The 18,959-nt window shown below is 35.7% G+C and overlaps 1 protein-coding gene across 1 annotated transcript in view; it reads left to right on the forward strand.

Annotated features, from left to right (window-relative positions):
• Positions 1-2: 2 nt before the first annotated feature.
• Positions 3-18,959, forward strand: part of Jabba (jabba) — a 44,512-nt gene continuing 25,555 nt past the window's right edge. Inside the window, exons 1-2 of the mRNA XM_069827037.1 lie at positions 3-303; positions 8,880-9,005. Of these exons, the coding sequence (XP_069683138.1) occupies positions 3-303; positions 8,880-9,005 (427 nt within the window). The remainder of the gene's footprint in view (positions 304-8,879; positions 9,006-18,959) is intronic.

Raw genomic sequence — 18,959 nt, forward strand, 5'->3', positions numbered from 1 at the left:
AAATGGGTGGAAATAGCAATAATAAGAAGTCATCTCCCAGCGAGTTCTCCGAAGAAGCTGTCCGACGCGTCATGGTGGAAGCGTTGAAAGATCCCGGCATGCTGCAGGTACTGACGCAGGCCATCAGGACCGCCATTGTGGAGGACTTGAAACAAACTATTGCTGAAAACAGTGCTGTGATAGAAAGCCTGAAAACAGCTCTAGAGAAGAAGGACAGGCACATTAGGCAGCTCCAGATGAAGGTGGACGATCTGGAGCAATATCAGAGGCGACAGTGTTTACGGATTTTCGGTGTGAGTGAAAGTGAGTCTGAGAACACGGACACTATCGCCATTGACGTGGCTTCTAAAATAGGAGTACAATTAACTGAAAGTGATATCGACAGAAGTCACCGAGTGGGGCGAAGAAACAGTGATAGGCCTCGGCCTATCATTGTCAAATTCGTCAGCTATAGAAAGAGAGCTGAGGTATTCAGAAACAAAAAACTGTTAAAGGGTAGTCTTGTTACCGTCCGTGAAGATCTAACTAAAGCCAGGCATAATCTGTTAAAAGAATGCATAACTAAATACAGCTTGAAAAACGTGTGGACACAAGACGGAGACATTATTGTCAAAGTAGGCGAGCACAAACACAGAATTAAATGCCCAGAAGACATGATCTGAACGAGTCGGCTGCGTAAAACTAGTAAGGCAACTAATTTTAATATACTGCAATATTCAATCTATATTAAATTTTACTCTATCAGTAACTTTACGTAATAATTAATTCTTTTTCATTCTTATTTTTATCATTTAGTACTGTAAGTCACTTTAACTTTTACCATATAATAACGTTATTAATTAATTAATTATTTTTCTTCTTCACATTCTTTATCATTTAGTACTGTAATTTTAAGTTATTATTGCTAGAAAATAATTTAAAAACTTGAATTGCATATAAGTTGGTACAATTGAGAACAAAAAGCAGCATGTTCACCCGACAGTCCCTGAGGTCAGTGTACAGAGACCGGTCCCCTCTATTAACACGAACAATAGCAATCCTACCTGCCCACTGCCCTGTACCGCAGACATACTCAAGGCTGCGCTTTCTTTCTCTCCTTTGTCACTTAATGTTGTTCACGTGAATGCTCAAAGTCTGTTGTGTCATTTTGACGAATTTTCTTCTATCTTCTCACCTTTAGACATTCACGTTATTCTTATCTCCGAATCTTGGTTACATCCTAATCTTCCTTCCACTCTCGTAAACCTTCCTGGCTATACGCTTTGCCGTAATGACAGAGAGGGCAAGAGAGGCGGAGGGGTGGCTGGTTATATTAGATCCGATTCGCGACCTAAAATTATTCATCATTCTCCAAGCCAGTACTCTGCCAAACCCGAGTTCATGTTCATTGAAATTTGCACCTTATTTACAAAATGTCTAGTGTGTGTCGTATATAAACCCCCACATATATATGACGTAGATGATTTCGAAACCGCCTTACTAAACGTAACGCCGCAATATGAGAACGTTATAATCATGGGTGACTTCAATTCAAACTTACTTGACTTACATTCTAGTACGACTAAAAGACTTAAATCATTCTTTCAGTGCCTTGATATGGTAATCCTACCCCTAGCTCCCACACATCATACGGAAGGTACAGACACATTACTGGACTTGATAATTACTAACAATGCCGACAAAATACTGACGCATGGACAGTTGCCTGCACCAGGACTATCAGGGCATGATATCATTTATCTATCGTTTAATCTGCAGTGTCCTAAATCGACTCCTAGAGTAATTACTTACAGGGATATCAAAAGAATAGATGATATTGCACTGAAAGAAGACGCTGCGCAACTTCCATGGCACATGATCTGGACATTACGAACTGTAGACGAGAAAGTAGACTTATTCAATACGTTAATACTTCAACTTTATGACAAACACGCACCATTAAAGACCAAACGTACCAGAAAGACCCCAGCCCCTTGGATGACGACTGAAATACGTAGCCTGATGTCCGAACGCGACTTAGCCTATAGGAAATACACCCGCAATAAAAACGACGAATATTTTAACTTATATAAACACCTAAGAAACAGAACGACTCAACTAATAAGAAACGCTAAACTCAAATACTCCTACAAACTTATAGAGCCCAACACAACCCCTTCCGAGTTATGGAAAAATCTGAAGGTCATTGGACTTGGAAGGGCTAGTGAACAAGCAGACATACCCATCCCACTTGACCGATTGAACGAACACTTTGTAAAGGACCCCACCTTAAACAACACAACGAAACAAGACACAGTTTTGCCTGACTCAGCTCCCCCAACTCGAGACAAATTCTATTTTACTGACGTCACTCCTATTGACGTAATGAAAGCCATCCGACGCATCAAGACGAAAGCTCAAGGGCCAGACAACATTAGCATATTACTCATACAGAAAATACAAGACATAGTAATACCTACAATTGCACACATATTCAATAGTTCCTTAATCACTTCAACTTTCCCTAAAATATGGAAGCAAGCTTTCGTTCTTCCTCTTCCAAAAGTCAAAGTTCCCACCGACCCGAACGACTATAGACCAATCAGTATCCTGCCAGCCATATCAAAAGCACTGGAAAGAATCGTACACAGACAAATTACTAACTACATGAACGAACACAAACTATTCGACAAGTATCAGTCAGGTTTCAGAGCTGGACACAACACAAGCACTGCTCTACTTAAAGTGACAGAAGACATTCGTGAAGCAATCGACTCTAATAAAATAACAATACTAACACTTCTTGACCTTAGCAAAGCTTTCAACTCTGTAAATTTCGACCTGCTCACCCATAAATTGAGAAATCTGCATTTGTCAGAGACTGCTGTGAGTTGGTTCGAATCCTACTTACGGGAAAGACAACAATGTGTTGTATCCGGGAATCGAAGCTCTTCCTGGTTTAACATAACATCAGGTATACCACAGGGTTCGGTACTCGGACCATTGTTGTTCACGATATATGTCAGTGATATTACATCTCATGTAAGGCATTGTAACTATCACTTGTATGCTGACGACCTTCAATGCTACATCTCTTCCCGCTTAGATCGAATAAATGACGCTATAGATAAATTGAACAAAGACATTGACTCGATTGTGACATGGACAAAGAAATTCCATCTTAATATCAATCCTGGAAAGACACAAGCAATCATATTAGGACACAAACGGCAAACCGATGCTGTAAAGCACCTCGACATTTCCCCCGTTAAAGTAAGTACAGTGCATATCCCTTTCAGTTCTTCGGTAAAAAATCTTGGCATTCACATGGATAATAATCTCAACTGGGACATGCAAATCACAGAAACCTGCAGAAAAGTATATTCTATTATTCATGTGCTAAAAAGGATAAATGTTCATCTTCCCTCTTGCTTAAAAAAGTCCCTTGTGCAGACCCTTGTATTTCCCCATTTTGACTATGCTGACATTTTACTGACTGACCTTTCCAGCGACAACAAAATGAAACTTCAACGTGCTCATAATTTGTGTGTACGTTTTGTAAGCAATGTTCGTAAATATGATCATATTACCCCATCCCTGGAAGCAATAGGTTGGCTTAAACTAGATAAGAAAAGAAATTTACATTCACTTCTCTTTCTCTTCGAAATCTTGAACTCTTCTATTCCTTCGTACCTGTCGTCTCGCTTCACTTACCTTTCTTCCCACCACAATCTGAACACACGCTCTCGCCATGAAACAATACTAACAATACCATCCCATCGCACCTCCTCATACTCATCCTCTTTCACGATAGCCCTGCCAAGACTCTGGAATTCGTTACCTGCTAGCATCAGGGACTGTCGAAATAAAATTCAATTCAAACGCAAACTTACTAGGCACTTGGTCAGTAATTGAGACTCGTTCAGACATGGTTTCTTGTAAATAGTTCTTTTAATCTACCACAAAATATCTCAATATCCGGTAATTTCATCACTATAGAATTTTGTTATTGTAGGTTTAATTTGTAATTTAGTAAATACAAAAATATTCTTTGTTCTTAACTTCTATGATAAAATGTCTAGCTTTCATTAATCAGGTATTCTTGTCGTACTTTAATTTTTATTGTAATTGTAATTGTAAATTTAATATTAATTGTAATCTTATTGTTCATGTTATAGTTGTAATCCCCTGGTAGAGGGGCAGAGAAGGCCTGACGGCCTTATCTCTACCAGGTTAAATAAATAAATCTAATCTAATCTAATCTAATCTAATCGTTTTTATAACCGGAATTAATGATCACATCATTGTTTTAGTTGCCGGGAAGGAAAAAATGGAAGGCAGAGGCGGGGAAATGGGAAGTTTTAAAGCTGCGAGAATTTATAATGTCTCTCAAACGACACTAGAACGATATGTAAAAGACGAGATTAAGAATTCCACAGATGTTGTAAAGACGAAGCTGGAAAGAAAGCAATATCTACCATACGATCTGGAGAAAGATCTTGCCGAACACTGCATTCTTTTTGGTTTGTCACAAAAAGACCTTCGCCGTTTAGCATTTCAATTGGCGGAAAAGAATTGAATCGCACATCCATTTTCGAAGGAGAGTGAATTATTTGGTTGAATTAATAACTTGGCATACCCGCAATCACACTTGCATTCATAAAAATTTCTAGTCTCTAGACACTCAGAGAACTCTTCTTCTTCTTCTTCTTCTTAAATAAGGGCCGAACCCGGAAGCTCCGAATCAGGAAGCCAGATTACTAAGCGCCATACCTCGAAAGTAGCCTGTTATGTTCTTTCTTTCTATAGCCAGTCTGGGAGTAGTATTATTTATTTAGTGCGTTCTCAACAAATGACAGATAAATGTGTGATGCACGTAGTAGAAGTACTGCTAAAATTAGATATGAATAAAAAAACAGAACATACAATATTTTATCGAAAAATAAATTGTGAACTTAGACCAAGCCACAATTTTAAGCCCTTAAAAATTCAGCGACATAAATATAGGGCCTTGTGACTAAGATAGACAATTGCAGGCATTATAAAAGTTTCATAAACTCACTACAATTAGAACGAATTTAAAACTGAAGAGCCTAAATTTTATATTTTTACTAATAAACTTAATAGGCATTTAAGGAGAAATCCTTAGCCTATGTGCTGCATTATTACAGTCTAGTACAGGGACATCATTTTATTTTTACTTCAACTTTAATTGTACCTGAGTTTTTTAATGTTCTTCACTCCCACCCCTTCTACTAACGAAGTTCCAACTGTCCTCCACATAGAACCAAGGCCGGCAGTACTGAGTTACTGATTATAATACGTTTCAGAAATATGTTCGCGTTTTCCAGTGACGAAAACTTCCAATATTGAATCATATTTTCTCACAGATACTGTCGTCCGTTTGCCTACGTCGCATGACGATTTTCCCCACCTGCTTCTGCTCGCTCCACTGTAAAGACTAGTGGCTGTGCTTTCTTAGCTCTTTTCTGAAAATATTAATTTCTGTTAGGAATTAATTGGACGTCTACGTAAGATTATGCAGCTGTTTAAAAAACTTAAATAAAAGGGCCTCGTTAAGTAATTAACTATCACGTGATCCCCCCACCTTTCTACGATCCTGCGACATAACCACTAGGACGGACAGTAGATAGCATGTCTGAGTAATTTTATCTGTGCGGCTCGGGCAGAAGTGAAGATTGAATTTACAGTACGTAAGGTACTCTTTTATAGAGTAGATACAGAATTATTTCAACACGAGTTACTAAGTATGAAGGACGAATCTGATAATTGGAATTAGATGCAATAGTCTATAGTGCGATAATAGGCACAAAAGAACTGAAGCCTGTATCGACATGAACGGCCACCATTTTCAAAAATGTGTTTAAATATCCATATTATGATTATTTTTCATTTTAACTTCAGTCTCTATATCGTACGCTAATGTGCTGTAGACAGTATAATATACACTGTATAATGAATACGTTCGCATGGATAACTCAGTTCGTGAGTAAACACACTTATTGTTAATACTGTACTGTATTTTGATTAAACAAACTCTAATGAAAATTATCACACTCAGAATCGCGATATTTCCTACTTTACGTAAATGGATGAACTACTTTTCTTCCCTCCTATACCTAGCAAAGTGATTTGTTTGTATTTTACGCCAGTATCATCGAACTCCAGTCGTGGAAGGAGGTAGCAAACGGTGTTTCCGGGTCTCAATCATTAATCCAAAAGTATAGCCAGGTTAATATTAAAAATGTTAGTAAAAATAAAATGATGTCCCTGTATATATAGTCACGAAGCTCAATATGTAGTAAATTTGCATCCATAGATAGTTGCATAGTGAGTTTCATAAACTCACTACAATTAGAACGAATTTAAAACTGAAGAGCCTAAGGCCCAATTGTATAAAACTCCCTGACTAAAGATCAACTTTGATCGAAGATCGAAAAGTGAACCGAGTTCAGACACTTCTTCTATTGTATAAAACTTTTCTGCGATCAAATTACCTTAGTTCAAATGCAATCTAAGTTCACGTGAAAAGGATTTGGCAACATCGCATAAACAGGAGAAATACGTGATGCGCGGACCATGTTATACAGTTTTGTTCAGTGTTGCCAATCTAGCGACTTTAACTCTTTTTCAACAACAATTTCTTTTAATTTTTATATTGCTTAAATAGGGATTTAGTGACCTTTTTAGCACCCCATAGTGACAAAATTTAATCTTTCTTTGTTGATAATGAGAAATCTAGCGACTTTACAACTACTTTTTGGCGACTTTCCGTACACTCTGTTGGAAACACTGGTTTTTTGTGCAATGTAAATAATGGCGGACAATAAGAAGAAGGTTGACTGTTCTCCGAGTTGTTATCATGTTATGGTGTTTGATACTGCTAAACATAATAAAGCTTTATAAAACGACAATTTTCGTTTAGTAATACAGTTAATTGAAAATTTATGAATGTACCTATCATATCCATTAATAATTAATGGTTGTTATAAACATAATATAATTATAGGTTATGTTATTTGATACTGCTGAACACGATAGAGCCTTATAAAATATAAGATTGTTTGTGTATTAAGGCAAGAAATTGAAAGAAATATATATAAATGTACCTAACATATCTATTAATATTAATAATAATAATAATGGATATTTTATTTGCACAATCTGTCACTCGTATATTTCAAACAGAAAAGAAATAACTGAACTTGGATCATCTAACTTAATCGGAGAAATTTCTTCAGTCAAAGTTGACTTTAGTATGAGACAAATTAATCTCAGATTAGACTTTATACAACACAAAATTCCAAGTTCAGCTGAAACAAGGATCAATTTAACCTCTGATCTAAGATTAAATGGTTTATACAATCGGGCCTAAATGTTATATTTTTACTAATAAACATAATAGGCATTTAAGGCGAAATCCTTATCCTATGTGCTGTATTATCACAGTCTAGTATATATAGTCACGAAGCTCAATATGCATTAAATTTGCATCCATAGATAGTTGCCAACTACTAGGATCAATAATATCGCTTCATTACAGACAATGCGAAATAGTACCGGCACAGTCTATTGTTCCTAGCACCCTCACAACTCAAGCTTCGTGACTGTATATACTAGACTGTGGTATTATGTAGCATACACCTATCTTTACAGTAGAACAATTTCTCACTGTATGTCCATAGTAACAACAAAGAACCAGCAATAAATTTAGAAATCTAGACAGTGATACTCCCCATTTGATGCACCCTATTGTTTGAAGTGTTTAGGATTTGAAGTGATTTCATTGACTGTATTGTAGCTCGGGAAGCTAGGGTGGATTGCTCAAGTAGTCTCATTTTTAATCTTGTTTACAAGTGCATAGAAGGTCAATGTCATTCAAATGCCGACCTTTATGAGTAATGTTATTTCTTACAGCATGTAAAATCTTTTAAGACTTGTTTATTCCTTGATTCAATCATTGCCATGCTTTTATTAAGGAGCAGGGTACTGACCTGATTGCAATAGGGGTAACGGAAGTTACAATCTGGCATCATTTAGCTGTGATATAGGAATTAAGAGGTTAGATTTAGAGTATGACAATTGAAATTGTCTCACTTAATGATGTTAGTGCAAAAGAATACATTAATGCGACTGTAAAATACTGCATAGATATATGTGGTCTCTGCGGTGGCTGAGTGGTCAAACCTGCAACCTATCACGCAGGGTTCGAGTCCCGTTTAGGTCTGGGATTTTTCATTGAAAAATTCTGCATTTTTAGTACCGATTATTTTATTTGAAATATACCAAAACTACTAAAAAGGCGTTTTTTAGTCACAAACATAGTTGTTAGGTATTTATAGAACTTTCTGCTTCATTTAAGCGTTTAAGGTCCTGTAGAATTTCCTGCGTCCATGAAACGTAGAGATATCTTAGTAACATACGTCTAGGACGTAACACACAAAATAGGTATACGGAACTAGATCAGTGATTTTCACTGAATCCATAGCGTCATGACTAAGGCCTGGTTTGTAAGTTTTAACTCTTTTACCTTTCTGTGGCACACCCTGGGTAACGACTCTGTCGGTAAATAGGTCTCCACAACTGGCTTCACATGCGTGAATGACGAACAGCCATTAGTAAAAAAATGTTTTCATGCCAATTTCTTCTCTGTTATTTTATTAAAACTTACAGTACGAATTAAAACGTTGTATCGTATAGGATACTTTGTCAATTTAAGGGTTATGAATAAATACATTCTATCCTATTTGAGGCTTCATTGTGACCTTTGTAATTATTTTTATGAGGCAATTGAATGGGACACTCGAATATTGTCTTCCCCGACAGATAAGTAATGTGATCTCTATTCATCTAGTATTGATTTAAACATGTAACTGCAGATGGCAATGATGTCGTTTGTCACGTCATCCGTCACGCGGCTTGTATCCGATTTACAATAAGTTGCCGGCTGTCAGAGTGCTGGATCAACGCCGCTGAGAAGCCAGCGTCGCTTTACAACGTTACAGGTGAGTCGGGGCAATCTGGATGTAGAACGCTCGTACTTCAATAAATGAACTTCAAACATGCATGCGGCAATTAACTTAAACTTAACACCGATTCTTTCACATTATAGAATATGGACATTTTTAACTAGGTGTGAAAATCTGAATTGAGATTAAGGATTTAAAAAGGATAGTGAAAGAGATCTCCAGTGTAATTCAAAGAAGAAATATCAACTATAAGCAGGGCTTAAATTAATAATATACAAATTCTATACATAAATTTCCGTAATATAAGTGAAAATGATATTCTTTGTAAATTTACCTTTGTCGGAGACTTTATACTTTCGTATATGTACACAAACTATATGATACACAGAGTGATTCACGAGGATTTAATTTACCGTCACTTATGGAGTTTATTTCCGAAGACATTCTGAGCAGAAAATGTCATATAAACATTTGTCCCAATCTCAATATTTTCAGAATTAAACTAATTTGAAGTTGTTTGTAAAATACCGCTTTCCTTTAGTTTTAAGAGTAAAAGAATTATTACAAATATAAAATGAACTATCCAGAAGTATCATTCCTGTAATTGACTTGTGTTCTGAAGTTAAAATGTATTATCAGTTGCTTTCTACAGATTTTTTTTTCAATTCTTTGCTAAAAATATCATTCTTACGTACTTATCACAAAATTGTTACGAATTATATGACTTTAGGAACTTGATTCTTTACAGTTTAATTAAACATCCTAATGTACAGTTTTGAAGAATTTACAAGATTAGCGTGATTTGTAACTATTGTTGTGATAAATGCGTAAGGAAATGTAATTTTGTAGTTAAAAGTCGAAAAAAAAATTGTACGAAGCAACTATGGAATTCAAAACACATTTTTAGCTTCAGAATATTAGGTAATTAAAGAAATGATATTCCTGATAGTTCATTCTTTATCTGTAATATTCTTTTACCCTTAAAACTAAAAAATGATAGTATTTTACGAACAAGTTCAAATTAGTGTAACTCTGAAAATATTGAGATTAGGACAAATGTTTGACATTTTTTGATCCGAATGTCTTCGGAAATAAGCTCCGTAAGGGACTGTAAATCCTCGTGAATCACCCTGTATATATTGTCATAGTTCATGTTCTTACATATTCTAAGACAGCGGCAGGGATATTATTTAACGAGTGAAAGCTAGTTAATGAAATATTATAAACTTTATATTGAACTTCATAAATTTTTCAATGAGTTTCTCTTCAATTTATATGATGATGGGGTAACTGCAATATTTTGTGACTTAAAGAACCATTTCACTGCACAAAAAATTATTCGGTGATGGATCTAAAATGTTTACAGAGGAATTGTATTAGGATCTTCATTACATACTATAACCACAAATAATAAAATTAATTCATTGGCATAATGTTTATTCTACCATTGGAACTGCAATAATGCATATTAAATTTGTAGTTAGAAATTCTATAAGTTTCTTTCACATTTTGTGTGCATTTCAATATTTGAATTTGCATATATCCCCTGCTCAAACTTTAAATAATGATAGTCTTGCTTAAACGTTCGTATAATGTCACAAAACAAGTCAAGTTCATTAACTGTTCTGGTTACTTAAGATGTTAATAAACGAAGACTGAACGGGTTAAATTTTATCTGCGGATATACCGGTCGTCTTCAGGTCTTGCCAAAACCTATTTAATTTTATACTGGGACGTTTGCACGTTTGTTGCTACACAAATACAATTAAATACTACATAATGATTTTGTGGAAAGCATTGTACTAGCTTTATTATTCGCGTAAAAGAAAAACATAGTGGAGACGTCCCGGCATTTGATTTTCGTTATTAAAGCTTGCTTGCTTTGCCGTTAGATTTGTAAACACGTTACATTACTGTTATTTGAGACAGAAAAGTTGCCTTGACATCCGTCCTTTCAAGATTAGAGCAAACCATCTTTGTTTAGAGTCTAACCGGATAGGAGAATAAGAATAGCCCCAATCTAATTATGAATAACGAAAACATTATTAAATTTATTTTTACAATTAGAAGTTTCATTGGTTTACACTTCAGTGATCTTCATTGCAATTAAAAATGAACTCGAGTTTTTGCTCTGAAGTAACCAGCAGTACAACCAGAGCCGTGTTCTTATGTATTAGTGATAAGCGCAAAAAATGATTTTTTGGTTGTGGTTAGAGCTATGTAGGCCTACACGTTTAGTGTTAAATGTAGTTCATCTGAGACTATTTCTCAGGCGAATTTTCGCGAATGTTTCGTGTTCTTACGAATTTCTTAATTTCCGCGATAAACATGAAAAATAGTGTATTTTAAATTTATTTTATTTAAAAAACAAAAGATATCTAGTTTTTGGTGGAAATACTTGGCGTATACTTGAACTTTTTGACTTCTTCTTATTTACATACGTTCAGACCGACTGAAAATACTTTTTCCTGCCTGTTAATAAGTGTTGATCACACATTTATTTTAGTCTTTAAGGGCATAAAAAATAATTTTAACATTGCTTCATACAATGAGTGTTCGTCAAACAACTCTACATATTTCAGCACAAAAGAGGTAATTTGACACTGTACTCCAGACAATGAATCTTTGTAAACAATATTCATTCTACATGGTAGGTTTAACAATTAGTTCCCAAAGTGAAGTGGTGGTGTAAATATGGGGCGAAAAACCAAAATAAGCGAGTCTTTTCGTATGGTAGAATACATTAGTAATGGGTTTTATTTAAGTGATGATGTTATTGTTAGAGGCAAGAGTTTTTCAATGAAATCGGAAAATATTGCAACTTCTTTTGATGCAGTTTGTCCATTTCACTGATACGGAGTTAACAGTAAGTTAAAGTAGTGTGTTGATTATTTCATTACATGTTACCATCAATAATGTCCAACTAAATAAGATGACAAATATTATAATAATCTTGCGTTAAATCCGCTGGGTAATAATAAAAAATAGTAATGCTTGTTGTTAGTCAACTGTCCGAAGACAGGTTTTGAACCTCTCAGGTGACACCAATAAAGCACCAATAACGAGGTAACTGAGCCGGGAGATAATGGGGTAGGGTGACCAGTTCCTTAGTAACACATTACAGTAGTCAGACTTCAGAATTTATACATCCAATAATAGTATATAATATAATTAGTGATATACTCGTATATTTAGGTAATATGTTTAAATTGATTTTCCCGTCCAAGCAAATGGGATGTGTGTTATCAGGCAGCGCATTTTCGTTCCCAAAGTTATCGGTTTGTATATCACGGAGTTTCAGGGTTCAAACTCTGACCTTAAATGCTTACGTCAGGACGCTATGAAAGTTATAACCTAGTTCGGTAATAATAATAATAATAATAATAATAATAATAATAATAATAATTTAAGTGGGATTGCTTTACATTGAAACGGTATGTCCAGCTAATTTTTACCCATATAAAGGCACTAACACTGCGAAACTAGCTCTGTGCAAAATGTTAGTGCTACATATGACAGAAAATATAATTGGATCGATAATAATATTCGGCTAGTAGATTATATACAATATATATTATAGAACATAATACTAAATATGATAATATAAATATCCTATAGGCTACATAATATATACAATTAATGCATTTGACGAAATCAACTCCGTTACGGTGAACAAAAACATATATTCTGAGATTATGAAATACATATATTTTACTATAATTGCCAGTAAAAAATTGTTTAAACTAAGAAAATGTTATTCCTACGTCACATGATGTTACAGGGACAAAATAACGAAAATCAATATACAAATTAACAATATTTACATTTTACACAACATTTACAAATAATTCATTTACCAAAACCTATCCCATTGCAGTGAAAAACACATATATTCTGAGATTATGAAATGTAAATCTTTTACACATCACATAAAATTTGTTTAAACTAAGAGAATGTTCTTTCTACATCATATGACTTTACAGGGGAATATTTATAATGCATCATTACTACTTAATGACCTCATGCGTGCCTGCTTCCAATTCTATCCTGCTTATGCATCCACGTGACATAATAGATGTACCGAAAGAAACTACTCGATCCGCTGTACGTTTGGGAACAGAAATGCTCTGCCTGATTATTATACAAGTTATCTTAATGCAACATTTTCGCGATAATCTCATACTTTATTCGACACAAAAAAACGAAATTGTAAGAAAATTATCGGCATAAAAAATAAGACTCCAAGTACGTATAGCCTTCGGAAGTGTACATGGAAATTATATCGGGGGAAGGGGAGAAATACTCCATTTTTTATTATTTTTCCCTCGGTAAAACACAACTTTTGAAAAGAAACTGATCTATGAACCAACAATCCCGTTCTATAAAGATAAATATAGCCTGTCTCACATTGATGTAATAGGTCTGATGGTGGGAGCACGAGGTACCATACCCTCCTTCTTTGCCAACAAATGTAAAAACCTGGGGCTAACACACAGCATTGTGAAGGAAATAGCCATTAGTGCCCTCAAAGAATCGGTTCAGCAATTGAGAAATCATTTGTATGGGAGTGATAATGGAAATTTCAAGTTATCTTAACCGACGGCTGTTGATTGATTTAGATATCAATGCCAATAAATCAGTACTACTATTTTTCTCGCGGTATATGGTATTCAAATCATTCTAACCTATCCGATGATATTCCCCCCCCCTTTCTTAACTGTAAATGAGCACAAAGGCTACTTAGGTGTCAGTTTTCTGACACATTGTATATTCGATTCCCTAACCGTTTCAAATGTGTATCATTTTATATGTAATACGCTTTGTCAAATCTGGCAACCTTTTAATAAGGGAAGCTAAATTTATATTTATATTATATTTTTGTCCAGGGAAAAATACTCTTCTTATTCAAAGATTTATGGTAAGCTATCATTTTTAACAGAGAAACTATTCTTCTTTAACGCAAAAGAAAAGGCTTAAGGTTCGCCTCTGATTATCCACGTTAATTTATGCGTTGAAGGTTGCGCGGTGAAGGTAAACCAAGTTTTAAAGTTTGTTTTATGATTGGTAGTAATATTAGAATTTAAATTTTGCTGTTTATGCCGTTATCTTACTACTGTCTAATATATTAAAATTCGAAAGTTCTAGTACATTAGACTAATAGAAAAATACGAACCCACTTTGTACACATTCTAAATTATAGCTACAAAACAATCTTCCTTTAGTTGGAGGAACGTCTTCATGCCCACAAAGAATTCAGTTTTATAATGTAAATTCATCCATGTTCAAAGCTCCAACTGTAATATTATAAAATTTTGTCAAAAATAGGAATAAGAAAGCCGAATGAATTTAGTTCAATTATGTTAGATTGATTTCAACACTTGCTTTAGTCTGTCAAACCGGATAGTATTGCAGACTGAATGAATCACAAGAGGCAAAGCGATCTTGATATTTATCATTATGTAATATAATTATGAAATGTTTAATTTTAGAACTACTTTCACATCGATATGCCACTTGCGATTACGAGAAACTGAGAGCAGTTCTTGGCAGAAAACTTCACGCAAATTGTTTTAAATTAACTGTATTATTTAATTTTATATGCAGTATAAGAATATACTAATATATATTTGTTATACTTAATGAAAACTGGATAAAATGTAACGAGAAGAAACATTCCCTCCCTATGAGCAGCCATGTGACCAAAGCCTCGTAGTAGCTACATTACTCTCACACAAGGAAAGATATTACGACGAACTAGACTGCTCTGGAGGAAAATTAAAAACATTGTTTCTTCTTCTTACATTTTAACTCGTTTTCACTAAATTTATCAAATGTTCAACTCCTCCAAAAATTTTAACTCATTTTTATGAGCTTTAGCAATAACGGTCTGATTTCTACCTGGTAGGCCTGTTTGTATGAAAAAAATCAAAAACCTAGCTCAAGCCATTTTCAAGTTATAACTTTTTGTTATATACGTGGCTAGGATTCTATATGTGTGACTTTTTTTTAGGATGCATTATAGAATAAATTTAATTATAGTTTATTTAACGACGCTCGCAACTGGAGAAGCTATATCGGCGTCGCCGATGTGCTGGAATTTTGTCCTTATACTTTTACTTTATGTAAGATATATTAAATGAGGCTTAAATGTAGTAACAGATACGAAAATACCTAAACTGAAATGATAGAAATTGTAGACGAAAGTGTTGGGCATTACAATATTGTTTCCTAAAAACAATTAAGGAGAGATTTAAATGAACTTTGGAGTTTCTTACTTACTTACAAATTACTTTTAAGGAACCCGAAGGTTCATTGCCGCCCTCACATAAGCCCGCCATCGATCCCTATCCTGTGCAAGATTAATCCAGTTTCTATCATCATATCCCACCTCCCTCAAATCTATTTTAATATTATCCTCCAATCTACGTCTCGGCCTCCCCAAACGTCTATTTCCCTCCGGTTTCCCAACTAACACTCTATATGCATTTCTGGATTCGCCCATACGTGCTACATGCCCTGCCTATCTCAAACGTCTGAATTATGTCGGGTGAAGAATACAATGCGTGCAGTTCTGCGTTGTGTAACTTTCTCCATTCTCGTGTAACTTCATCCCTCTTAGCCCCAAATATTTTCCTAAGAAACTTATTCTCAAACACCCTTAATCTCTGTTCCTCTCTCAAAGTGAGAGTCAAAGTTTCACAGCCATAAAGAACAACCGGTGATATAACTGTTTTATAAATTCTAACTTTCAGATTTTTTGACAGCAGACTAGATGACGAAAGCTTCTCAATCGAATAATAACACGCATTTCCCATATTTATTCTGCGTTTAATTTCCTCCCGAGTGTCATTTATATTGAAGTTTCTAATTCTTCAAAATACTAACTCCGCATGAAAGGACTAATAACTTGCAGAACCATTCTATGGAAGTCCAAGTAGGACATTTTCATGAGCATAAACTGTCGATGTAAAATGTATTCTTGATTTTTCTGTGCGTGTGCATGCGTGCGTGTGCGCGTGAGTGCGTGTGTGTTTTTTTGTCACTCTGTCCATACGATCAAGTCCATGAATGTCTCCATGGATAAATAATTTGTTGCACATCTGCAATCGATCGTCAGATTCGTGTCATGTATAAATAATCAATTTTGATTAAGAGTAGAACTTTTTAACATGAATAAGTTGTATGATTTAGAGGCTCTGATAGGGTTAGTTGACGGCCCTCGCACCTTCGCCCGCAATCTGACCCGCGATAGCATGGTACAAACTACGAGTACAAAGTGTAGCATGCATCACAAGTATAAATAATGTCGACATTCCTTCGCCGAATGAACCAACGCTGGAGTGTCCTTAAAACTTAAAATTTTATACGTCAGGTTCTACTACAGAAATTAGCTTTACAGATTCCGTATTGTACTACAAAGATTCAAGCAACTTTGTGTGAACATTTAATGTCATGCGAGAAAGCACTGTAAGAAAAGGGTTCTGTTATTTCAACACACAACACCCCATACAAAAGTTAGTGTCCGTCCACATGCGTCTGTTGGGACAAAGAAGGCGCCGTGTACTGCGAATTGCTTCCTAGAAATGTAACCATAACTGTTGACATTTATTGCCAACAACTCAGACGCCTTGCTGCCACAATTGAAGAAAAACAACCGGGAAGACTACATCAAGTGTTGCTGCAATACGATAATGCATGCCCGCACTCTGCTAACATAACAAAAGCAGCTATCCAGGAGCTGGGTTGGGAGGTGATTCCACATCCCCCATATTCTCTGGTCTTGTGCCCTTAGATCTTCACCATTTCCGTTCTTTATTCAACAACTTCCAAGAGAACTATTTTGATAACGAAGATGCTTTACAAACTTGGCATGACGACTACAAACCAGCAGATTTCTTCAGACGTAGAATCTAAAAACTATCCAGCGTTGGCAGTCATAGATAAAGTATGAAAATATATTGCTGATTAGTTTCTGTCTTCTATTCATCTCGAATAAAAATTTTTATCGAATAGAAAAAACGATAAGAACTTGTGCATCAATCCATACATGTCAGATTCAAAATATTCAAAGATGTCTTACTGTTCTACTCTACTCTCTTCCTACTTGCCTTGCACATAGTTCAGCATTTGTCATGTTCAATCATATTCGGAGTTCTTTCTCCATCTACTCCGTGGTTCTAAATGCCTTCTTTCCTTTTTTAGTTCGAATCCTTTCTAACTTTTTTCAAGTTGCTGTTTTCCCTATTCGCCTAGTGGTGACTATCGTTACGTAAACGTTTGAGGCAAGTGAGTGCTACGAGTATATTCGTAGAAATCATAAGACATGTGAAAACAATATACTGAATGATTCACGGATATGACCCGCGGTTTAGCAATGAGTTCTATAGGTAATTTTGAACAAGTCTCATATCAAGGAATATAGTGAAGGATGTGCCTTAATAACGAGTAATTGGAAGCAATTGTCATACTTCAGTCTGGGTGTTAGTTCAGGTTTATTTCTAAACGCTGCATCATACTGATCCACAATGAAGGAGCATACCGCATCCGAATTTGTTGTCTCCGTCTCCGTCTGCATCTTCGAACTTGTGTGTCGCGAATATAAGTTTTGGCAAAGAAATTCCCCAGCGCACGGCAATGATCCGCAATTCTCAAATACAGTTCGTCAAAATTAATTGCAGCATCTTCCTCGGGAACGAACGCCAAACTTAGCATCTGAGGCACAGCGTCCCTACTCCATGATTGTCAGGATCATTATAATGAACTTGCCAGAACTTTTCTGAACATTACCTGGCCGAAATGGAAAAAGCATAGTCTGGTTGCGGCATGAGGAACACAGTACGATGAGCATTAATGAAGGCCAACTCCATATCACTAACAACAGTTTCAGGATTGCTTCTCTGTGCATGACTGTTAAACTCTCTAACACTGTCATATACTTGTCTTGCTCCTTGTTTACCAAAGGCAATATGCATATGGTAAGCATTCCCCCAGTACATCACATGGATGGGGAATATCTGTGTAAAGATTGACGGAGACACTTGGAATGTAACATCCATGTACCATACTTCCGAACCCGCAAGGCATCTTATATTCTTCCTCCTCTTCGTCATCCAAATGGTCGAGCAACACGAACCGATCTCCTCGATTGATATATGAATATTCTTCTTTTTTTTTAATATACCAGGTCCGCCAAAGATTTATGGTTTGCAGGCTGATCACGTGCTCTCTTTCTATTCATGACTCGCTTAAAAACAGACTTACCGATAAACACTATAACAGACTGTCAGGCACCTCCACAAGCTGCTTTTCGAGTATTCTGGAAAGTGATTCCTCTGGATATGCAATTTCTCGTCATTTGACTGTAGCGATGATCTTTCTTGCACTCACCTCATCTGGAGTAGCTCCATGGCTATGTTGTGATGTTTGTAATTCTCTTGTCATGTGATCATCCGTAACTGTTGACCTCTACACGTCTCCTTGCGGACATGTATCCAGTACGTCTTTCCATTATTCTCTTTGTGTCTTTGCTTATGATAGAGATGTCCTCGATACGAAAGACATTTCTCCCCGCGTGACGTATGAATAAATTCTCCTTTCATTTTTACAGTTTAAATGTTCAACTCGAAAAATTTATTTCAGTGCTGGAAATTTAAATGCGAAACTTCAAACCATAAAAATCGCAAACTCATATATCCATTCGTTTTAATTGTCAGTTTCAACACACGTGTATGAAGGCATACGGGAATTGTATGCGAAAATGCGTGCGAAAAGAGTAGGCCTACACCAAATGTCGTATGTGAAAACGAGCACACCAAATGTCGCGTAGACGAATAGGTGGCATGTGAAGTGATGTGTGAAATGTCGTGTAAGTCAAATCCTGTATGTGAAAAGTCGTAGATCAGTTTGCTAAATGATGTTATGTAGTGACTTTCACAATCACGAAACGCCAATTAAATTTAGTCGTGGTTCCTGTGTGGTAGTATTAAATTA

This window comes from Periplaneta americana, chromosome 5, assembly GCF_040183065.1.
Source record: "Periplaneta americana isolate PAMFEO1 chromosome 5, P.americana_PAMFEO1_priV1, whole genome shotgun sequence".
Classification (NCBI taxonomy): Eukaryota; Metazoa; Arthropoda; class Insecta; order Blattodea; family Blattidae; genus Periplaneta; species Periplaneta americana.